The 25120-nt window shown below is 35.0% G+C and overlaps 1 protein-coding gene across 1 annotated transcript in view; it reads left to right on the top strand.

The window, feature by feature from the left end:
- Positions 1-25120, top strand: part of RYR2 (ryanodine receptor 2) — a 384205-nt gene that overhangs the window by 231305 nt on the left and 127780 nt on the right. Inside the window, exons 27-40 of the mRNA XM_041485449.1 lie at positions 3246-3393; positions 6207-6415; positions 8361-8535; positions 13396-13604; positions 14468-14820; positions 15052-15166; positions 16037-16197; positions 16786-16945; positions 17087-17173; positions 17908-18134; positions 19044-19845; positions 20343-20543; positions 20674-20779; positions 23166-23309. Coding sequence (XP_041341383.1) covers positions 3246-3393; positions 6207-6415; positions 8361-8535; positions 13396-13604; positions 14468-14820; positions 15052-15166; positions 16037-16197; positions 16786-16945; positions 17087-17173; positions 17908-18134; positions 19044-19845; positions 20343-20543; positions 20674-20779; positions 23166-23309 — 3097 coding nt within the window. The remainder of the gene's footprint in view (positions 1-3245; positions 3394-6206; positions 6416-8360; positions 8536-13395; positions 13605-14467; positions 14821-15051; positions 15167-16036; positions 16198-16785; positions 16946-17086; positions 17174-17907; positions 18135-19043; positions 19846-20342; positions 20544-20673; positions 20780-23165; positions 23310-25120) is intronic.

Raw genomic sequence — 25120 nt, 5'->3', positions numbered from 1 at the left:
TGCTGCTGTAGACATTATGGAAATCCCTCGTTTCATTCTTATGTGAGATCTATCTGTGCAAGTTCCAAGACCAGTTGTAGGTCCAGTGCCTTGAGATCAGTTATGAGTTATAGACAAGTCACAGACTCATTGAACAAAAGAATGCACTTTACATCTGCCATGTGTTTCTGTGGAGTTACTTTGCAGTAGTGTTCTTTACTTATCACGGAAGTTTTAAGAGGCTTGTTGATGTTTTTTGGTGTGTGTGTTTAGGTATTCTTTCTGTAGCTCTTTTCCTTTTAAGAGCTACATGTAGGTTAAAAAATTTATGCAGTTAAATTGGCCCATTGTTTACCAGTTATTGCCTAATTGATATCCTTATATACCCTAAAAAAAGTGTGTGAGTGCCAATTTAAATAATGGTTGGTCTATCATTTGCTATGTAAACTGGAATCTGTCGTGTCACTGTGAAAAGTAGTACTGACTTTTCATGGTCAGTGCTGTATCACTGACGTTTAACATTATTACTTCCATCCAGGGCGCATTCTGCCAGGCATCCCAACTTTTTATGGTTGCAATGTTTTCCTAAGTAAAGTACATTTAATTCTGAATTATTAATGGATGTTTGTCACATGAAATGAAGACAAAGCTGTGTAATAAAATACATAGGCTTTTCCCCCTTTTTTTGGTGATATGGTAGGTTCTGAATTCAAAACAAAAGAATTATATAAATATAATGTATGCTACCCAGCTCAAACCATTTGCCTGTTGAGAAGTAGTGCCAGACAAACTCTGTACCAAACAGTCTTCTTGTGAATCATTAGACTGTCAAATGTGGAAAACTCTGGCAAAATAACGTTAAAAAATTTGGTTGAACGTTAAAACTTATGTTAACAGTCTACAATAACATCTTTGTATTGAATAAGAGGAATTCAGTCTCTGTACTGCTTGGAAATGTACTCAGTAAAAATTACCACTCTTAGCTAATCAGTTTTCTTGTTGACTTGATTGCGGATGTGCAAAGCTCAATCACTGTACAGGATCATTCTCTACACTTACACCAGAGAGGTGCAGAAGGTCATTAGTACTAAAACTTATGATGAATATAACAATAAGAGTGCTTAATTCAGAAATTAGTAACACATTCAAAATTTAAATAGATGTGTAATAAGAAAAAAAAAAGAACAAAGTTGTTAAAAGAAAAAATCTTTGCTGACATTCAAATTTAAAGACGTAGCCACAGTCTTGAATAGGTGAGAAAGGTCACAATGTTATTGGAAAAAAGGTCGTAATGTTATAAAATTAGATCCAAGGGAAAAATATCTGTAAAATCAAGTTGGTTTAATACCAATTGAATAAATTTCTCTATTCCTTTTTTTTTCCTCTCCTTGCTCTCATTTTGCGCTTAGTCATTTTAAAAGCACTTATACTATATTTCATTTTATACATTGTTATCAGCTGATTGCCTGTATGTTTATTTGTGTCAATGGTTGGTATGGCAACTGCAAATTCATTAGTTTAACATTATATCATGGATAAGAAGTTACATATTTATTGTTCCAAACTTTCATATTTTTAAAGACAGTATTTCACAATGTTATTTAGATGTAGAGTGCTTCAGAGGAAATGATTTCTCTTCTTTGTGTCCTTTCAATAACAAATAATCAAACTCATAGTGTTGCATGACCTCAGATGTTAATGTGAGTGCTTTTATATAAAAAAATAATTTCTCATAACATTTACTTCAGTATTTGCTTGAAGGATACAGCTCTTTTTCACATCTACCAAGTTAAACATTGGACAAAGCAGGACATCAGCTTAAGAATTTGGAAAAAATATGAAAAGTGGATCCCTCAAATGGCATTAGTGTTGGCCCTGCCACTGTCCTTTCCACAAAATATAATTAGAGCTGATATGGGTTTGTAATTTGTGTCACCAGCAATGCATTGCCTTTATCTTTCTGTTAGCCCTTTTAGAATGTAGGTAATGCCTTAATGTTTCTTCTCCTAGAGGAATAATTTGTAGGACTGGATTTCATCAAGCTCTGGTTTATAATATCTGCTCACTATGACAAGGCAAGAGACAGATAGTCTTGCATCTGAGCATTTAAAGGGTAACAAAAGATGCCTGCAAGAATTTTTTCCAAATGGATGTTCCATTTATTCTCTTCTTGAAAAGATAGAATTGAAACCACATATGTTCCTAAAACTAGAACTGTAGTCCTGTAAAAGAAGTAAGGTACTTTCACTGTCTTCTAAAATAATAGGCATTGATTTTGGACTTCTTAATAAATCTAACCAATAATAAAAGCCTCTGAACAGCAGCTATTCTTTATAGCAATGTCAAGTCTGTAATTTTTAAAATAAATATAGATATTAGAAAAAACACAGAGTTTTTGCAAGGTTTCTCTCATTGCCAACAAATTCTGACAGGATGTGAGAAGAAAATATAGACAAGAAAACAGTTCTGTTAGTCACTAAAAATTGGATTAGCCACTTAAATAATCCAGTTAAACACTGCTTTCAAATAAGATCATTTTGCAGTGGAGGAAAACCTAATTGATATTTTCTAATAAACCTAAAATTCGAAGATTAAACCTTACCGATATTTTCATTTCAGCTGGAGAGTGGTTAGTTCAATTATCTATTGCAAAAACTCTACACACGGAAAACATGAATTATATTCTTGCAAACCCCTTTATTTTTGAAAAATACATGTCTTAAATAGATGTTATAGTAAGGCATGTGTTTATTATCTATTTTGTAATTTTTTATTTAGTGTTGCACACATTTATTATTTTTTATTAGTAGTATTTTATTCTTTTGTTTTTATCACATTTATTATTTGGGCATTTTGTATATTTATGGTACAGTAATGTCAGCTTTAGTTAGAAACAAGTTTCTTGTAGTTATGGGAGCTGCTTCATAAACAGTGTATGAAATACAATTCTTTTGACTTTTATGTCATTCTCTTTGGCTCTATCCTTGTTTCTGTGGTTTGTATTGTTACTTTATTAAGTAAATTTGACAGAAACTTGCATCAGGTAAAAGAATCAGAGCTTTGTTTATTTGTGTGTGTCACTTTTTTTTTAGTGAATTCAGTCTTGTAGTTTCTAGGCTATTGCAATTTCTCTAATTCCTTGCCATATTTGAAGTTACATGACTTCAGTTGGTATAATAGTAATTATTATGGTGTTATTGAAGAATAATCTTGTCTGTAAAATAAAACACAAATTCTGAAAATTCTGTTTTTTCATACTAATGAAGGATGTGAAAAACCGACGAAATCCTCGCCTTGTTCCGTATGCTCTTTTGGATGATCGGACAAAGAAGTCCAACAAAGACAGTCTTCGGGAAGCAGTCCGCACCCTTCTAGGCTATGGTTACAATCTGGAAGCTCCTGATCAAGATCATGGTAATTAATTTGGGCTTTTTTTTCTCAAAAAAAGTTAGAATTTTCCACTCTGCTACTGAATTTTTTGGTCCAATAAAACATTTTGAACGGATGTTTCCAAATATAATAGGTGCTTTTCTTCATCTTCTCTTCTCTTAGATCTTAATTTCTTTCTTTCCTTTTTGTTTCCTTTCCTTGTCCTGTGTCTCAAATGAATATTTACAAAATGTAACATTTTTACATTTTAAAGCAATTATTTAAAATTTAAACCAATCAACACAATTTTTGGGAATAGTTTTTATTTAATGCTATATTTGCTATTTCAAGACAAAATAGGAAAAAGCCCTGTAAACTCAGTAGATGTGAATTTTATATTCCTAAAATTTTCACTTTAAATAATGAAGAATTCTGCAGTTTGTGTAAAATCTTGTATTTAAACACTTAAAGGTACAAGATTAAATTTTCATAAATGGGTGATTGTAAATCAAATTTCTGTGAATATCAACCTGCAAGTCTATAATTAGATAGTTTGTTAGAGCCTTTAAGTTTCCTAGACTTTCTCAGGTCTTGGAAGTTGAATTAGACTATAAGTAAATTTTAATTCACTTTTTACAACATTTTCTTTGAACTTCTGTCATTGCAAGTTGAATGTTTTATTGATACTGTGGGCAGTATTTTCAGTTTGAGACATCCTGGAGAAGAAAAAAAAAATCTGACCTAATAATGATAAATTTTTAAAGAAAGTACACAACATTTAACTCAATAACTGCACCATATGTAATGTTAAGAAAGTACAAGAAACCAGGAGACATAATATACAAATAAATAAATCTAACACCTCTCAGCTCTATTTCAGAAGTTCACTTAAGGAAATATGGAATAATCAAAATTGAAACTGGCATGTTTATAATCTCAGCAAAATTTGAAATTTTTGAGAAATGTGTCTAAACCTGGGTTTTTTTCACCTTCATTTAGTGATAGTGGTTTTTAAGTTTTGACCTATTTAAGCCATAGACCTTCAGTAAAGTATTTCTGCAGGAGACATCTAAATTGTACACAGGGGACCTATTATTTGGAATTTCTTTTCCAAAGCAGATGCATGCTCTGATCCTTAGGTTTTATGAAATACTGCCATTAAATTTCACTTAAATATGAGGTATTGCTGAGATCATGAATGTGTAGCAAGGCTGGATTGCTGAATACGTAGAACGACGTTCCTCAGTGGAACGGACTGTGTTGGTGGCAAAATGCTGTGGTCTCACTCTTAAATCTGCCAAGATTGGATAACCCTGCTGCATAATCCCAGAATTTCTTCCCCTCCCATTGTTGGGAAGGAGATACTGCAAAGAAATACTGAGCATGACTTCTGCTTGGTTCTGAGAAGGTGGGCTGGCTGGTACAGGAGGCCTTTGCCTCTTGTGAAGATATAGGGGCTGTCTAATGGTGTAGGCAAGAGGGAGAGAGCGCACACTCCTTTTCACAGTCTCTTCCACATCCTGCTGAACAACAGTGATCCTCTTTTTCATTTACAGCTCTGACAACCAGCAGCACATGCTGCTGCCTTTCGTTGAAATCTGAAATGAATCTTGAATCTGAAAGATGTGATCAAGATTGTTGCAAAATTCCCAGAGGAAAGGAACTGCAGAACAGTGCCCCACAAATTGGTCTTTCTTGAGCAAAGACTGGAATTGTGTTCAGCAAAAGATTTTTTAGTCATTTTGGAGATTGAGATTTTGCAATTTATGAGCTTCTCAAGTTATGGAGATGCATAAAACATGTCACAAGGATCCTGGTTCATCAGCCAAAATTCATACTGTTATTAAGGGATTTAGAGCCCTCTAGTGGTGTTCTGCATCACCAGTCAATTTTTACTTAAACATTAATTTCACTGAGTTCTTAAGTACTGGTTTTTATGGTTTTTTTAATTATTATTACTTACTGGTTTCCCACAGCAGCTGTGTTTTTGGGATTGATTAGACTCCAGAAAGCATTTTCTTACTTAGAATCCAAAAATAAAACAATTTATCAGGTACATGCTTTGTGGTGCTTCATTTGTATAGCTGAGGTACTAAGGGTCTTCAAAAGTGTTTTTAAGGCATTAATTGCATAGACTATAAAAGAGAAAATTTTACTGATAAAGAAGTACGTGGCAGAGAGATGTGTTGCTTAGAGGAAACTTCATGAACCTCACCTAACTGAATTCAGGCATGAGAAGTGATGGTTAATTCTGAAGGATGCAATTTTATAGGCTATCCTAGGTGATACTGGAAATGTGAACCTTGATGTGTGTGTGAAAATAGAAGAGGAAGGGAGAATTTCTTAGCATGGCCTAACAAACAGGTGCAAATAGGTGCAGACAAATTTGATCTTATAACAAATTCAGGGAGAAGAGGAATTGTGGTGATTAGACTGGAATGCTGACTTTTCAAATGTTGCACAGACTTTATTTGATTCATTACAAATTTGTGGGAAAAGATCCATGCCTCTGGCCTCTTTCCCCCTAATCTGAGAAAAAGAATCAGAGTGATTCTTGAGTCATCTCTTTGTAGCTGCTTTCAGATTTCTAACTTCTCCTTTCTTTGTCTTTTTTTTTTTTTTGTTTCTTGTGTTTTGTTTTTTTGGGTTTTTTTTATCCTGATTCCCAGAATGGGCAAGGACACTTTCCCCACATGGCTGTTCTGCAGGCACATTCTTCTTTTCATGTCTGTTCTCAAAGGGATTCCTTTACCTTTTGCTTTTAGTGTTTCTTGTCAGTAGTTGAAAACGGTACTTTCTACGTTGATTTTTTTTTTTTTGTCCCTTTATACTTATTTTTATTTTTTAAATCCTTACAGCGACGAGACTGGACGTGTGCAGTGGGATAATGGAAAAGTTCAGGATCTTCCGCACAGAAAAGACTTATGCAGTGAAGGCTGGCAAGTGGTACTTTGAATTTGAGGCGGTTACTGCAGGAGACATGAGAGTTGGCTGGACCAGGCCTGGTTGTCTGCCAGATCAGGAGCTTGGCTCAGATGAAGAAGCTTTTGTTTTTGATGGCTTTAAGGTTTGTATGTGTTTATCTGTAATGACATGAGTGGTTGCAAAAATTTTAATTTTTTTGTCTCGTTCCATGTATCATCGCCTCCGTTGCCTTCATTGCCTCAGTTGCCTTCTCTGCTTTCACTGATGTTTCATGACATTATTTCTCTGTCTTTGAGGGCCTAGGCAGAATAACTAGAATCAGTGTCACCTGAAAAATTAATTAGCAAGGTTTGGCATTTTTATAATGTTTTTTCACAAATTGACATGTTTCTGCAGTATATATAAAGAATTGATAACCAAAGTGGCTTAATCAAATTCAAAATACTGGCAGAGCTGTAATTAGCTATGAATAATTTCTTTAAAGTTTTTCTCTGTTGTTCTCTCTATAAGACATGCCATTAGGGAATAAATATGGTTAAGATTATTAACACTAAGTGTTTGAGGCAAACTTTGATCCAAGTATTTGTAAAAATGTAGGAGTTTCAAAGAGTATAGCTAGGTTTTCTTAGGAATCTTACAGCTTAAATGAAGTATGTTAGAACCACTAAGATTTGCTCAGATTTAACTCTGCACAAAAAAAAAAGAAGACAAATTTAAATCTAGTAGTAAAAATATATAGGAAAACAAACCTTTATTTTACTGACTGTCATCAGAGTAGATTAAATGACTAGTTGAAATTTTTAATTTCAGTATGAGGGCAAGTGCAACTGCTATCTGAACCTTAATTGTTATTGAGGCTACTGATGACTCATTGTCAAATTATATCTTGTATCTGGTATTGGAATTAATTTTCCTTATTACTGTTAAAATATGTAACAGAAATCAACAGAATTCCTGGATATTCCCAGCAAGATAAAGTTCTCAAGATGTATTTTATTTATGCTGTGGGAATTTATTTCTTTTCCACACCTGCATTGCATGAGAAGATGCCTTGAAAAGAGAAGTGGAAAGTGGAAAGTTTTTTTCTGAAGTGTTTTATGTAAACCATTCAAGTCCTCTATTTTTACTGGAATAGCTGTGTAGTTGCCTTCTGAATCTTAGGGTTTGATGTTTAGGCCTCAATCCACAAAGCTGTTTTGTTGTGTTTGATTTTAATGGGTTCTTTCCTTGGTTGGGAAAAAAAAATTGACCTTCAAGATATCAAGAAAGGTTCATTGGTATTGTGGAACTTCTAGGATGGATACAGAGCATGAGCATCTATGAGTGATGAAATACTTGAATAGGAATTGTATCAGTTATGGGTTATTAACACTTTTTTTTCCTGTACTTAGTTATGGTAGTTCTTAACAGATGTTAGTTTATTTGAGCTCCAGTCCAAGACCCCATTGAAAGCTTTTGCAGTCTTTGACTTGAAAGTCAGTCAGAGGAATCATGCCCTCAGCTACTCTGGAACCTATCAGAAACCCAATGCTTGTCTCATTCACAGACCGTTCTATTCCTTCCAAAATCTGATATGAGAGAAAGATTAATTTATTTTGCACAAAACAGTTTAAGAATTACACTTATGGAAACAATACAGATTGTTTTGTAAGTATGTTTGCAAGTAATGAATTTTTATACTGCTAAAGTAAATAAAAGCAATTGCTTAAAAAGGGTTTGTGAAGTAGCTATTAAACATTGTAATTGATAGCATATTATTGTGATTAAAAGTCTTTCATGGAGCTTCTGCAGAAAACTAAACCATACTCTTTACTTTTTACTAAAATATTGAAATAGCAATTTTCCCTGTCAGCGCTCTGTTTTATAATGCTGACGTGAGGGGTGTTGTCAAGAAGTTAATTGCTGGATTTCCATATTCAGAGTCAGCTTGGAGTACTCACAGACACAGCTTTGGAATGATATTCTGTGAAAGTGTTAATTTTAATGCCATCCTAATTGAGGCAGTTAATTATTAGTTCTACCCGTGAAGATGAGAAGAACACATACATTGTCGCTATTTTTCTTTTAAATGCTTCTAATTATTTCAGGCACAGCGGTGGCATCAAGGTAATGAGCATTTTGGCCGCTCTTGGTTGGCAGGAGATGTTGTTGGATGTATGGTTGACATGAATGAGCACACTATGATGTTCACCTTAAATGGTGAAATCCTGCTTGATGACTCAGGCTCAGAACTCGCCTTCAAGGACTTTGAGGTTGCTGATGGTAAGTACTGTAATACATCATGCTGTTAACTTGCTATTGCCTGGTTTTTGCTCTGACTTCACTTCAGTGTGCTTCTTTTGTGTTTCATCTCCCCATTCTCCTCCCTGACCCTGCCTCCCCTGACTTGTCCTTTTTTCTATTTGATTAGTATTAGCCTTTTTGAAAGGGAATTTGCTGGGTGTGACAATGAGGAAGGGGTTTTTCTGTAGTGATCTTTGTGGTTGTCTTTTGTTGTGAGACCCTTTAACTGTTTTTCAGGGATGTGTCTGAAGAGAGAGATTCATGACTTTTAATATTTCATCCTCACTGCAGTAGATCACTACATGATGTAATAGAATTACAGAATGTACCATAGAATGGTTTGAGTTGGAAGGGACCTTTTAAGAGCATGAAGTCCACCCCCCTGCCGTGGGGGGCAAGGACATCAGAAATTATCTAGATGAAGGACTGAAATAATACCAAGTGTCTGTCCAATTAGTGAGAAACTGGTAGTGAGTTTAAGCTATCTTTAAAATTTTGTTTTAGCACTGGGAGGAGAAATGACACATGATCCAATCAGCTGACACAAACCTATCCTCCAAAATATTCTGCTTAATTCTAAACCATGAGATTGACCTTTGTGCTTATTGCAGGGTTCCTGGTGCAGGTTTCAGCATCCACAAACAGATGCTAGTTTACTGTCAAGACATAATTTAAGAGATTGCTAAAGGTGACAAAGATTGTGAGGGTCTGTCAGGTGGCAGATTGATTCTGTACCAATGAAGTATCTTTGTTTATAAATTTAATTATAGTCCTGTGTGCAGAAAGAAATAGAAAAAGGGTAAGAAATTGTAAGTTAACTGCCTAAAACTTCTGAACTATGGAAATGTCCAAAAAAATTAAACTTTAATCTTTTATTACTGTAGATACATATATTCTGCCGTAAATATTACACATCTATTAAACAATACAGCTGTAGCTGAGAGATAAAGTTAAATTTTTTGAACAATGAGAGTTCCACATGCTACTGTTGGGTTACTCATCACTACTCTATTCTCATGGGAAATATGAATTTCATACTTCTTAATTAGGCAATTCCCTCTTTGAATTTTAACCACTTTGTTTTCATCTGGATTTCAGAGTATTTTACTTTCATGAGTACTTTGAGAGATTTTTTTTTCCTTCCTCTGCCATACACTAAGAATCAGAAATATTTTTATTTTATTTAAAATTACATAATTGCCATTAATTTTCTGGACTGTTACTTTACTGCCTTTGGATTTCCTTTGATGCTGTGGTAGCATGATGAGTGAAAGGGATACTAGAACTGGCTTGCTGTTAGTATTGTATGCAAAAAATCATCTTGGTGCCATTACATTTTAGTGGCTTTCCAGTTATTAGTTAGTATACTCCCACTGAGGAATAGGGGATTCTGAAAGAAACTCAAATTCCATTAAATTCTCAGGATAGACTTCTTTTATTCCAAGTTGATGAAATCACAGCGGAGTACTTTTTTTGATGCTTGTTTCTAGCTGCAGGTCCAAATTAAAACAGATCTCTCTGCTAAAGGAGTTCCTGGCTTGACATGGAGCCTGAAGGCTTTGGTGACCATGTCACAGACTTTATGTCAAACCTCTCAGATTTTCCACAATATCCTTGTAATTCACATTAATTTCCTTTAGTATTGTTTTGTAAGAAAGAGCTTTGCCTTTGAAATAAGACGTCCTAGTCTTTTTTTCAAGGGAATGTACTGATTTATCTTATGCTTAATAACTCCAAATCTATATTTGAAATTATCATGGGTGTTTAATACACAAACATTGGACGCAAAAGGAGAGGGGAAGGGAAGACAACTGATTATGAGTGTGTATGTGCAAACACACATATGAAATATCCAAAATAAATTTATGGAGTTTTTTAAAAAATTTTTTTCTTTTTGGGAGGCTGGCTTTGTTTTGATTTTGTTACTGGCTCTTACTTGATGGCACTGAGACCTTTCTGCAGGTCACTTTAATTAGTGTTTAATCTTGTGCATGTTGTATTGCTGCAAAAAGGGACCTTTCTCTTTAGAAAACACTTAGAATTTCTGATGCAGCCATACATATCTACACTCCTGTAGATTTAATTTACTTAGGAGCAGTGAAAAGGGGAATGGTGCTCTGCCAGTTTAATAATGCAGCTTGTGCTGCGTGTTAGGTTTTACTACCAGCAAGAAGAGCTCTTTGAGATTATGGCAGATGAATTTATTTAAGAGATATCATCTCAGTAGTAAAATTGATAAACATAGTAGCATCTTATTATGCATTTGTAGCAGAAAAATTTGACTGTAGATATGAACAGGTACACTTGTACAACCCAAATTTTATTTTGTCACATCGTGATTTCTGTGAGCAGGAGCTGTTTGTAGTGTTTTACAGATTGAATCAGGAGTTTCATGTTGTATTCTTGAAAGTAGGGAACATTATGGAAAGTGTTGCTGTCCTGTGGTTTTGCTATGTGTGACAGACAGTGCTAGAGGGTTACTTTTCTTGTGGCAGTTTTTAAGTCTTTTTACATGTTTTGCTATTTCATACAGTGAAATAAAATTTGCTCCATAGCCCAGTTATGTATATGTATGTATCTGGAGATAAGGAGCCAGATTAGGGGTAAATAATCTTTTTATGTAGCCTCCAGCTTGCAAGGGTTATATGGGATCTGTGAATAATATTTAAAATGGCTGGATACCCATTCAAAGATGGCTATTGAAATTCATTTTTTTTCTGTAGGGAGATATGTAGCTGTCTTAACAGCTCTTAACCTCTATGACATGCTCTGTCTTTACCATGTGTAGAGGAGCCTAAATAACAACTAAATAACTGGCAAATCGATGCAGAATTTCACCAGAGATGGAAGTAAGGTTTTCATGGTCAGGACTGGGGCTGGTGTTTATATTCCATTTATACAGAGCCACAGTTACAATTACGTGCAGGAATCAGCTACTTGTACAGTGTCTTCTGTTACTAGTGAGAACTGTATTGGTGAGAGGGATTGTCATCTTGATTTCACATTGCCTCCCTTGGCAAATTTCACACTACATTAGGTAAAACCATCAATGACAGCTTTACCTGCTTAGGAGTTTTTCCCATGTTTCTTTGTTTTCTTTTGGGGAATCTTGCAAATGCTAATTTACATTTTATTACTTTTTATTTGTGTGTGTGTGTTTAAGATACTTGCTTCACATATAATCTATCTGGGAGGTTTGGGTTTTTTTTTCTGAAACCACAGGTAGGTAGAAGAATTGCCATTTTTTTGTGCTGAAATGAGAATTGTAAGGTTATTGGAAACCATTTTGATTTTGGTTTTGCTTAGCAACTTACGCAACAGCTTGTGGATTCCTTTAACTCAACAGGGAGCCTAGTAAATTGAGCCTACTAGAGCTGCTAGGCTTTATCATGGCACATATCTCTATATGCAAATGTGATTTTCCTATTTATGTGTTGTTTAATACAATTATTTTCTGTTTAGTGCTGGAAAATACTTGCATTATTGTCCTTCTCTAGATTTGCACTAGCAGAATTGACATTTTTCTATAGCTATGTTATCTGAGGAGTTGATGTCTTGCTATCTAAGAGCCAAGTTGGGAAGATAAAAATCTGGACTTCAAATTATGGCTAATGATGTTATGTCAATAAATTTATCATGACTAATGTAAATACACATGACAACCAGTCTTGTGTATGTATAGTAGAATCTTCCAGAAGTGGTACTGAAGGCTGATCATTTATCTGGTGGACAGTAATTCCTGCAGATGGTGCTCTGGATTTTGCTTTGTCTCTGAAGAACAAACATCGTGAATAGACATTTTTTAATCTGGGCAACCTAAAGAAAAGTGAGGAACACTTGGTATTTTGTCCTTATATTTTTCAATACCTCTTATGTTCATGTGAATCAGAATCACTGAACAGAACTTCATGTTTCTTGTAGATAAAAAAGAAAACATTTTGTTAATAACTAGGTCAAATGAATCTGCATAGTAGTTTGTAGCTGTGGAAATTGAAAAACAGGATGAAAAGAAATTGAAGAAATAAAAGATTTTCTTAGGCTTTTAGACTGTGAAGCTGAAGTAATGAAAAAAAAAGGAAAATGTGCTTGCAGCACAGCTGTATGGGGAAAGTGCCCTTGACCATTCTGGGGAATCAGGAAAAAAAAAGTTTGTAAAAAGAAGTCACAAATACATTCCCTGTGCTATTTAAACAGTAAGATGCATACAAATGTAAAGCTGATTCAAAAGGTAAGACAGAAAACATGATCCCAAACCAAAGTGCCTTAAGTTTCATGAAGTGATGGTGTTATATTGTCAGTTCCCATTTTCCAGAGCCAGAGTTTTCTGAATTTTTAGAATTAATTAATTAATTTTATTAAAAAAAAAATATATGACACGCACTTTGTGCATATTTGTAGGGGTTTTTTTCCCACTATTATAGCTGCATGGACAAGCATTGTATTATTTTTAACGTAAGATTCCTTCAAAACAGAATGTATAATGACATTTTAGGAAAAATACCAAAAGTAGTGAGACTTAAAGTAAAATTGGCAAGACTCTACCAGCTCAGCAGAGAGATTAACCAAGAGCTGGCTATGAGACTCTATGAAGTAGGTTAAGTGTTGCCTAAAAATATCCATGGCCATTAGAGTGTTTCTATTTTCAGAATGATGTTTAAGGTACATTACTTGGTGACATGAAAGATAAGATGTGCTGTTGATGGTTGCTTACCTTTATAAGGTTTTCTCTTAGGGTTTGTTTTTTTTTCCCCACAAATGGTTTTTAATTCAGTTAAGGAAGAAAGCAGTTCACTGATATTCATTCTGTACAACCCGTGTGTTCTTTCATCTTGTTTTAAGGATTTCTACCTGTGTGCAGCCTGGGCCCATCTCAAGTGGGAAGAATGAACTTTGGAAAAGATGTCAGCACTCTAAAATATTTCACTATATGTGGCTTACAGGAAGGGTATGAACCCTTTGCTGTTAATACAAACAGAGACATCACCATATGGCTGAGTAAAAGGCTTCCTCAGTTTCTACCAGTGCCACAAAACCATGAACATATTGAGGTTTGTGATCCTAGTGAAATGTTTCTAGACACTTGAATATGTTTGAGTTATGTCTCTACTTTTGTACTTCCACACAAGATTTTAATGTGATATGTTGACCCAATTCTGAATGAACCTTACACCTGTTACAAATTTCTTACATTCAGTAGGATTGCAAAGAATGTAATTGTTTGATTTTGTCTTTCTACAAAACCTGTGATGTGTGTTAGCGTGACAATCTGAGAGACAAATTACACAAGACGTCCTCGTTAAGATCTCCTTGTGCAGTGACAGCTATGTAAGCAACTTCCAGAAACTGGGCATTTTAAAATAACAGATACCATGTGTTCTAGTGCACACACGTTTTAATTTTTCCATAGCTAATGGGTTTTGATTGTAATAAATATTTATTAGCCAACTGTGTCAACATTTATGTCCCAATCAGTTGTGCATCTTGATGGAACTGAATTCATGCCTTGTAGGTTTGCCATGAAATTCTTCTGAAATGATATAATAAGAACTCTTTTTCGGCTGGTGTGTGGTATTTAAGAAACAGTTGATGTTCTTTCATATCTACATGCATGATTTTTATTCCTTGGTCTGTGTTGTTCTGGGCAGAGTTGGATTTATGTTGCAAAGAGTTATGGTGAGAAGCATAATTTCTTTGTGACTTTTTTAAAATTTTAATAATGGAGCAACAAAAACCATCCATTTCTCATAGTATTTATTTCCCTTCAAAATGGCAGCACATGATTGCAATGCATTGACTGTTGACACCATGCTGTTTGCAAGTCATGGATGGTTATTGTGGAAATAGAAATTGAATATTTACATGGCAGAAAAAGCATCAGCTTTAAAAAAAACTACATCTTTATGTTTCATAGGTGATGAGAATTGATGGCACCATAGACAGCTGCCCCTGTCTGAAGGTCATGCAGAAGTCCTTTGGTTCGCAGAACAGTAAAACCGACGTCATGTTTTTTCGACTGAGCATGCCCATTGAATGTGCTGAGGTGTTCTCCAGGTCAGCTGCAGGAGGGTTACCAAGCTCTGGTCTTTTTGGCCCAAAAAATGACTTGGAGGATTATGATGCTGATTCTGATTTTGAGGTTCTTATGAAAACTGCCCATGGTCATCTAGTTCCTGACCGGACAGAAAGAGAAAAAGATGCCACAAAACCAGAGCTGAATAACCATAAAGATTATGTTCAAGAAAAGCCCTCACGTCTTAAGCAAAGGTTAGTAGCTTGCTACCTTTTCCCACCCCTCCCCCTTCAGCTTCTCAAAGTAAAGGAAAATGCCACTCATGTCTGACAAAACCAGTCAAGTAACTTTCGAGTATACAGTTTAAGGTCAGAATTAATTTAAGTGCTTTTAAAAATAAGCTTGTCTCTTTCTATTTTTTGAATAATTTGCCTTTGTGATTGGGCTTTTGGTAGATATTTTAATTTTAATTTTTTTTATTGCAGATTTATGCTCAGGAGGACAAAGCCAGATTATAGCATGAGTCACTCTGCACGGCTTACTGAGGATGTGCTAGCAGATGATAGGGATGACTATGATTATTTGATGCAAACTTCCACGGTATTGTAATACAGGATTGATGTTTTAGCTGTTCAGGGGTTTTTTGTTGTTTGGTTTGGGTTTTTTAAATACTTTTTTTTTTTTTTTGGTCATTGTAAGAGTTTCAGAAACAGTCTAATTTTCAGTTTAAATGTCTGTGATAGTTCTGAACTTCTACTTAATTTGAGACTCTTTTGTTCCTTTTATTTTGATTTGATTTTCAGACTAAAACTGTTTCCAAATGAAAACCTATAAACTGGCTTAATCCGTATTTGAAACTACTGTTGATAGTACTAGACATAAAAGAGGAAGATTGAACAGTTTTAGAATAATGGAATAAATTGGAAAAGGTACATTAAACTAGTAAGTCAGTGTTCAGGACCATTTGAAAACAGCACTATTAATTCTTCAGAACATTAATTTAACGGAATTCCGAGTGGAAGATTTTTGCAGGTTTTGTAGATCTTTCTCTGACAAGATCAGCTTCATAAGCACTCATTCCTCAAAGGAAAACAAACACTCCTCTTCTGGATGTGTTCTCTTTCTAAAAGTTATTAGATACTAGAAACTGAGTCACCTGCAGTATAAAAATTATAGTTCCTTTAGCAATACAGCTTACAATGCTATGATGCAGAAGCCTTCAGTACAAGCATATAAACTACATATTTAATCTTGTTCGTTTTTTTTGTTTTAAAATGTATATTTTGTTGGCCATGTTTTCGTTTGTGTTTATAGTCTTTGTTGCTTTGTTTCATGAATTGCACTTGAACAAGCCTATGCTACTTTTAAATAGATGACATGTTTTCAGATTTAGAGCAGCAAATTCTGAATCAAGCTGATACACAGGGGAACAAACACTAACAATTGCTAATATTATTTTTTTATTAACAGTACTATTATTCTGTGAGAATATTTCCTGGGCAAGAACCTGCTAATGTCTGGGTGGGCTGGATTACATCAGACTTTCACCAGTGTGACACAAGCTTTGACTTGGACAGAGTGCGTACCGTCACAGTTACACTGGGAGACGAAAAAGGGAAGGTTCATGAGAGGTTGGTTTCAATTTGCTTAAAAAAAAAATCTGTACAAACCACTTGCAATTTATAAGGTGTAAGTCCACTCCATTTCATGTAATTGGATTGATGTAGAAAAAATAATTAAAACAGCAGTAGTAGGAAGAAGTGTTAATTTAATTGTTACCTGCTCTTGCTTGCAGTGGGCTAATGTCAAATCAATAGGTACTGAAAAGTAAAATGGTGCAGCTTTCTATATAGTTTGAAATTATGATCCTGTAAATATTGACTTGTGAGGCTAAAATCAGTGCTTGTCTCAGCACTTCAAAATATTATGTGTACTAGAAGCTTTTGTTATGCTTAACATTAAATGATTTAAAATTTTGATTGCACAGCCAGTTTCACCTTTGGTATTTTACAAACAAACTTTTTCACACATTGACACCTTCAGTTTTTATTTTTTTTTCAGTTATGATGTCCATGTTTCATTGAATTTTGGCAGTGGTTGGGATGTGATCCGTTGTTTTCGGCCACCTGGCCCTGTATGTTTGCAGTCATGTAAGGTTGTTAGTATGTTGCAGAAATTTTGCACACCATTCATAAATAAATTTATCTTTTGACATTCAGTATAAAACGCAGCAACTGCTATATGGTGTGCGCAGGAGAGAGCCTGAGCCCTGGACAAGGACGTAATAATAATGGTCTGGAGATTGGTTGCTTGGTTGATGCTGCCAGTGGCCTGCTGACCTTCACAGCTAATGGCAAGGAGCTAGGCACGTACTATCAGGTGAGGTTTTTTTTGATGGTGTATTGCAGTGGGAAGGGGGAAAACTGAATCCTTAGCCTGCAGCATTAGAGGCTTTAGTACAAGATTGCAGAGAAAAACAAATCATCGCTGTTACGGCAACAAGTTTTCCCTTTGATCTAGGTTGAACCAAGTACGAAGTTGTTTCCGGCTGTATTTGCTCAAGCTACAAGCCCCAATGTTTTCCAGTTTGAATTGGGAAGAATAAAGGTAAATAATGCTGGCTTTTGTGCAGGTTAAGGACTAACAAATAATATTAAAAAAAGTTTATTTTATTTTTGCTGTTTATTTCCTGTGATGTGTTCTTGGTATTTGGGACATTTCTATGATTCCAAGTGTTTGCACTATTGCTATTTTTATTCTTAACACAGTTTTAAATACTTAATGAATTTAAAACACAGTACTTTGAATAAAAAGGGATAAAAAGGGTTGAAACTGATCACAATTTTCTGAGTCTTGTCTTTCATGGTGAAACAAAATCACTAAAAGCAAATCTCTTAGTTTTACAAACTAATGTAAAGCAAATCTCTTAGTTTTACAAACAGAGAATGGATGACTGGTGTATCTGAAGAATTGGGTTAGAGTTTCAAAATAATTTTTAAAGTACACTCAGATAGAATGCAAGAAAACTGAGCTGAATTTTTCTACCTTGCTTTGGATACTTGGATGTCAGAAGAGGTAAAAGAAACGTGGAGTCCAAGGAAGTAACCATCTGTGGCAGTCAAGTTTATATTTCAAATTTGGCTGTTCTTAAAAAACAAATATGGAAAATGCTGTCTTACTGCTAATCTTCCAACAGTTCCTGGCTTGTTTTAAAAACTAGTGAAAATGCTGATTTCTTGTTTTACTCTACTTTACTCTATGTTTAGTATATTTCTGGAAAAGAAATACAGTGTTTGGTAAAGATGAGGAAACTAATTGTCTCTTCCATTGGAATTTTCCAGAATGTAATGCCATTATCTGCTGGATTATTCAAAAGTGAACACAAAAACCCAGTCTCTCAATGTCCCCCACGTCTCCATGTCCAATTTCTGACTCATGTGCTTTGGAGCAGAGTGCCAAACCACTTCTTGAAGGTGGATGTGTCTCGGATCAGTGAACGTCAAGGCTGGATGATACAGTGCCTGAATCCTTTGCAGTTTATGGCACTTCATATTCCTGAGGAAAACAGGTTGATGTTTGTTTTGTATTGTACCAGAATTATGTTGGGATTATGAGCTTAGTCATGTATATCCATCTATGTAAGAAAGGCCCAAGGTCTTCTTTTGTATTTACTGTGTTTATAACACAAGTAAATACAGTGTGTTTTAACTAATATTAAAAATTATGCAAATTTCCAGTGTTTTAAAATCTCCCTTCTTTTACTCTGTTTCCAGCCTCTCCCAATTCCTCTCCAAACATGTCAATAGTATATGTAGATTTGCAAAGAAAATGAAAGAAAACCTGCTTATAAGTTAATAATCTGTAAAATAAGCAAAAATTTGGTTATGTTGAGATTTTTCAAGATTTGTGACCAATTTAATTATTCCGTTCCCTTAATTTTCCTAAATTTAATTAAAACAATTGAAAAAAATTTAACTCTATGATTTCCTTGATGCCTAAATATCTGAGCATTTTGCCAGTGCCTAAACTGAAAATGAAGTCACCAAGAACCCCAGCACTGAACCCTCTTCAAATGTACTGGTTAGTCTGTTGCCACTTTGCACCCCCAGATTTAAAGTCAGTAAATGATATCAATATTTTTACCCCAACTGATTTTAAAACATTAATTTTCAGTTATGTGAATTCTTGTTTTAGTATGGAAAAATATTCTGTGTTAGTAAATAATTTGGAATTTTTTCCCTACTGAAAGTAGTTTAAGTAATGATTTTAGGAGTGACTTGAATAAATTTGAGATTAAACCTTGTTGTTAGTCTTGATTATTACACTGACAGTGTTTCTCGCATGAAAGCTGAAATGTGGAAAAAAACCCATCCCTGGAACTGACATTGTGCTGATGTTACCCTTAGGGCGAAATTTGAATCCCTTAAGAAGACATTTTTGCATATGTGATTTACTATGCTGTTTTTCTTCTCCACAGAACTATTGATATTTTAGAGCTGACAGAACAAGAGGAATTGCTGAAATTTCACTACCACACCCTCCGATTGTATTCAGCTGTTTGTGCTTTAGGCAACAACCGAGTGGCCCATGCTCTGTGCAGCCATGTGGATGAATCTCAGCTCCTCTATGCTATTGAGAATAAATACATGCCAGGATTATTACGTGCAGGATATTATGATTTACTCATTGACATCCATCTTAATACCTATGCAACTGCCAGGCTGATGATGAATAATGAATTTATAGTTCCAATGACAGATGAGACCAAGAGTATTACTTTGTTTCCTGATGAAAACAAAAAACACGGCCTTCCTGGTATAGGACTTAGCACTTCATTACGGCCAAGAATGCAGTTTTCCTCTCCGAGTTTTGTAAGCATTAGCAGTGAATGCTTTCAGTTCAGTCCTGAATTCCCACTGGAAATTTTGAAGGCCAAAACCATAGAGATGCTGACTGAAGCTGTCCAGGAGGGAAGCCTCCATGTCAGAGATCCAGTTGGGGGTTCTACAGAATTTCTGTTTGTTCCTCTCATCAAGCTCTTTTATACCCTCCTAATTATGGGAATCTTCCACAATGAGGATCTGAAACACATTTTGCAGTTGATTGAGCCCCGAGTTTTCAAAGAAGCAATGAGCCAGGAGGATGAAGTTGATTTCTCAGAGAAGGAGTTCAGTTCAGATGAGCTCAAGTCAGAAGAAGGAGAAGAAGAAACCAGAGGAGAGCAAATGCCAAAGGAAGGACTCCTTCAGATGAAACTTCCAGAACCTGTTAAATTACAGGTAAAAATATTGTCTTGATAGTGGTTGCTCGTGTGGTAGTTTGTCTTTCAGGAATAAAGCATTTTGAAATTAAGTTTTTCAGTTAAATAGAGATGTAATTTCCTTTCAGAAAATGAGAAGACTTAGTATCTTTCTGATGATATAAACTTGCTCACCATAGATCAAGCAACTATGGTTTCATTAAAAAGAATTACTTGCTCAATGCCATCAGTAGTGAATTCCTTCTTTTTATGGATCCAAACAGAAAAGAAATTCCCTAGAAGAAAGGGGTATATCCATTCTGCTGTAGCTTTAGTTATGTCTCAGGCACATTAATCCCTTGCAGATGCCAGATATTCCTGCTGTAAGATTTCTTTATGTGTAGTAAACAGCATTATATGATCCAGACACCTTATTTGATAGTAACTTGCTGTAGGAAATCCATCCTTACTTGCATAATATGCAGAAGATATTTCTTAGCTTGCCAACTCCTGTCTCTCACAACGTCGTTTTCTCAGATGTGTCACCTACTCCAGTACCTGTGCGATTGCCAAGTGCGACACCGAATAGAAGCCATTGTAGCATTTTCTGATGATTTCGTGGCCAAGCTTCAAGACAATCAGCGCTTCCGGTACAATGAAGTGATGCAGGCCTTGAACATGTCTGCTGCCCTGACAGCTAGGAAAACAAAAGAATTTCGATCCCCTCCTCAAGAGCAGGTACAGCTTCAATGGACAGTTTCTTACTTGTTGCACTTTATTTGCTTTTTATGTTGCAGAGTTCCGTTTGACTTTAAAGTTTTTCCTTTTGGAGATCAGTGTAATTTGTCTTTTCTTTGTATTCTCTAAGATTAACATGCTGCTGAACTTTAAAGATGATAAAAATGATTGTCCATGCCCTGAAGAAATTCGGGATCAACTCTTGGATTTCCATGAAGACCTAATGACACACTGTGGTATGTCTTGTTACTGAACATTTTTACTTTTTAAATTATATTACCTTTAGAAGCAATTTTGATAAGTAATTTTATGTAAGAAACATCAACTGAATAGTCTGTAAATTACGCTGTGCAAATTTTAAATATTATCAAATAAAAATAATTAGCCTTTAGTCAAAACCAAGGAAATATTCTTATCCTTACTTGGTTAAACTATAGAAGGGAATGTTGTATGTTTTGTTTCATAAGCATCTATTTTGCCGGCTGACAAATTCACTTTCTTTATTCTCTCCTTATGGGGCAAGCAGTCCAGACATCAGTGGGTTATTGTTCAATGCTTTCCAGCTTTTCAATATTTTTTTTGTGTTTGGAAATGCAGGTGAAATAAATAATTTACATAACCATTTGAAAGGAAAACAAGCTTTATCTTTTGATTCTTTCCCTTTTTCTTTCATTGTTTTTCATCACTCTGCTCTGTTAAAATTACTTAACATAATTTATTTTGTTACCTTTTTCTTGTAGAAGAAAATAGGAATTTGCCTTGCCTACAAGTAGAAAAGGAATTTTGTGGGTCAGAGGGTGCATTATAATAGAGCAGAACTAATTGCTCTGTATATTGCAAAATAAGTAAAACAGTTACCTGTCCTAAGTCCAATGTTTGCTTGCTTAGTCAGCCACCACTTGGGGATTCAAATTTTGTGGTATGGTTGAGAGACAATATATTGAAAGTGAGAAAACAGACATTTCATTTGGGTGATTTCAGACCATCTCTGTGTTCCAATTGATAAGACATTTCAGTGTCTTGACTGTTAATTAGTTTGGTAGAGGAGACTACCATCCAAAAAATTTTGTAACGTGATTTAGTGTGTAATATGAATTTAGATGATCATTGCTTAGTGTAGCATCAATTGCCCTGTTATAACAATATATAACAAAATAACTTTTAATATAAATGGAATTGTATCTATGTTACATCTTTATTGTATCTATATCCATAAATCTATATGGAATTTTATCTGTATTTTAATATAAATGGAATCTAAAAAAATCAGACAACTAGAACGAGACGCAATAAATTGAGAAGAATGATGTTATGTCATGAAGAAACATCCTATAAAATTCAAGACTGCTAAAGAACTCTCCACAAAACCCTTAACTTCAGGTCTTATTTTGGAAACAAAAAGATCCAGAAAATGATTGAATGACATTTTTATTTGGACTTAGCGCGAGTAATAGGTGCAGGTCAAGATTTGGAATTCCTCTGCAATGAGGAATTCCTCTGCAATGAGGAATTCCTCTGCATGAGTCAGTAAGTTTAAAAATAAGAGAAATGAGCTGATAGAAATCCCATGGAGATCAGCACTGGGAAGTATAAAGCCCTGCACCTGGGAAGGAATAAGTCCTGCAGCAAGGACAGGCTGTGGAGCAAATTAGAAAGTAGCTTTTCTGGGGTCTTCAGTGCAAGAGTGACATGGCCATACTGGAGTGAGGTCAGGGAGGAGCCATCAAAGATAGTTAAATTTTTGGACCATCTTCTGTACAAGGAGAAAATGAGAGGACTGGGGTTGTTTAACTTGAAGAGGAAGCTCAAAGGGGGATGGTATCAATGTATATAAATACCTGTTGGGCAGGGGGAGTTTAGAAGGGAAAGACACACTTTTCTCAGAGATGTCTAGTGACACAAATTGAAAATCCAGGAATTCTACTTGTTTGTTACTGTAGGGTGATGGAACTCAAGCACAGGTTGCTCAGAGAGGTTGTGGGGTCTCTTCACCTTAGGAGATACTCAAAACCTCAGTGGACAAGGCTCTGATCAGCTTGCCCTAGTTGGACTTGTTTTGAGCTGGGAGGCTGGACTCCAGAGGCTCATTCCAAACACAGCTGTTCTATGATTCTGTGAATCTTCACAATAATTGCTTTTACCTTTTTATAGCTTGTTATAGTAATGTCATGAAAAAGCACTGTATTGTGAGGGTGGCTACTTTCTTCTGACTGATTACTGGAAAGTACATTTGTTGTATCACTCATGCTCTCACTTCTTTTATATGTTTTACCTAAAAATCTTTGCTACTATCATTTTCACCATACTGTATCTCTAGGGACTTATGTAGACTTTTGGGCTACATATGTCCAAAACACAGGCATCAGTGTGGAAAAAGTGCCTACTGGGGGGCATATACTTATTGTAGGTTTTATGTGTAACATCACACAATTTATACGCTAAATTGCTAGTTGCTAATTGTACTTTCCTGCTTGGCATATAGGCCTGTTCTATACTTTTTCCAAATGCAGTTAAGCATGTCCCATAGAAAACAATAGTTCAGTTTAATTATGTTTGTACATACAAGATATCTGGAGCTTGCTTAATTTTATTCTTTCACTGCTTGGTACATTTCAATTTCAGGAATTGAACTAGATGAAGATGGAACCTTGGATGGCAACAGTGATTCAACCATTAGGGGTCGCCTCCTATACCTTATGGAAAAAGTTACATATCTGAAGAAGAAACAAGATGAGAAGACAGTTGATGAGGATGATAAGACATCCTGTAAGGAAAATTAAATCAGTTTATTGCAACTTAGTTAAAAAAGGGTGACCAAGCAGACCAGGAATTTCTTCAAACATTTTCAGCCAAAGCAAGGTGTATTTTTAGGGAAATCTGTGAACCCTGAAGTTTGTAACTTAACTCAAAACAGGCACAGATGGATTTATTAGGCAGATTTGCTTCCCAGTGGGATGTAGAGGAAAATTTATTTTAGTGGCACTCTTGCCCCATATCTTTTGTTGGCTCATAATTTTTTCTGAATACATCTTGCTTTTAATAGAATTAGCGCAGACTTAATAATTGTAGCAAGGTCCTGTTTTATGAGAACTTCCTCAACTGCAGCAGCTTCAAATCAGTATTTGCATGAAGATTACCATATGAAATAATCTGCAATTAGACTGCAATTAGCAGAAGCCTCCCCACCCAACATAAAATTCAAGATTTGCTGACTGTAACTGCTGTTCTGTCATTTTTTCTGATACTTTCTGCCTTTTCATCTTGATAAGGATCACTGCCAGTAGCATCCTAGTTCTGCAGTTGGTGCCAACTGACTTTTTAAATTTTATTTATCTTTTTATTTGTCAGTGTTGCCTTTATTTTTATCTTTTTTCCCCTTTTTTGTGGTATGTGGCACTTTCAAATTTTTTATGTGATTATTAGAGGCTAGGTCGGTGCAGAATCTGGTGATGAATCTTATCTCTTCCTTTTTTTTCCTTGTAGTAAGCATTAAAGCTCTATAAAACCTGATTCTGTCTTTCTCATAGTAGAAAAGTACTGTTATATTAAGCAGTAGAAACACTGTTATATTAAGCAAACAGACCCACAGGTAGGTGAAATACAGTATTGCAGTTATCAAAACAGGAACAAATTGGATTGCTTGTTCCCAGGATTTTTCCTTAAAAAAAAACAAAACAGAACAAACCAACCCACCCAAAAAAACTTAGGATTGTGTCCCTTCTTGTTATTAATTATTTCAGTCCTTCTGAACTGATACACATTTCACCTTTTTTCCTTATTTTAAAAGCGTTTCTGTTCTTAAAAAATGCCATACTCTGTGTCAATAGAAAGACCCATAGTACAGTGCCTGGACAGTAATAATGAAATACATTATTACTACTATTTTTATCCCTTTCCCTGTATTAGCATGAATTCTCTTCTTTTTTAAACATTCTATTTTCTGTAAACTCCTATTTCTTCAGTATCTTTCTGTAATTATTTTTCTTTTTGTTTTTTAGTTTGAGTTAACCTGGAATGACCTTAACTGCAATTACACAGCTTGTCTATATCAGCATATCTTTCCCAAATGTACATATACCCCAACTAATAAAGATTGTCAGTGGCACTACCAGATACAGGTTTCTTGTTTCATTGGAGACTGAACTGGGAATATGCAAATGATGATTTGACATTTATTTAATATTAGTGTCTTTATTTCTTTTGAAAGGCCTTTGTCTTTGGCAAATTTTTTTGTTGTGTACATCTAAAACTCTGAGTGTATACAGAGCTTAGACATGTAAATAAATATCATTTACATGTGCTACCAGTATAATTTTTCAGCCTTACTTCAGAATAAGCTAAAAAAGCCCTCAGACCTGTATTCATAGAAAAATATTGAAAGCAATATACAGAAATAAATCTGGTGACTTTGTGAGCATCCTGTATGTCTTCATAAATTTTTAATTTTAATTTAATTTTAATTTTTAATTTTGGTTTTAATTTAGTTTTGACTTTTGGTTTCGAGATATTTCTACTTCTCTTGTGTGGTTTTATTTTTCTTTGATAGACTGCTGAAGAAATACTAAGAAAAAGATGCT

This window comes from Pyrgilauda ruficollis, unplaced genomic scaffold, assembly GCF_017590135.1.
Source record: "Pyrgilauda ruficollis isolate IOZ18807 unplaced genomic scaffold, ASM1759013v1 scaffold70, whole genome shotgun sequence".
Lineage (NCBI taxonomy): Eukaryota > Metazoa > Chordata > Aves > Passeriformes > Passeridae > Pyrgilauda > Pyrgilauda ruficollis.
This window is presented reverse-complemented; position numbering and strand designations above follow the sequence as displayed.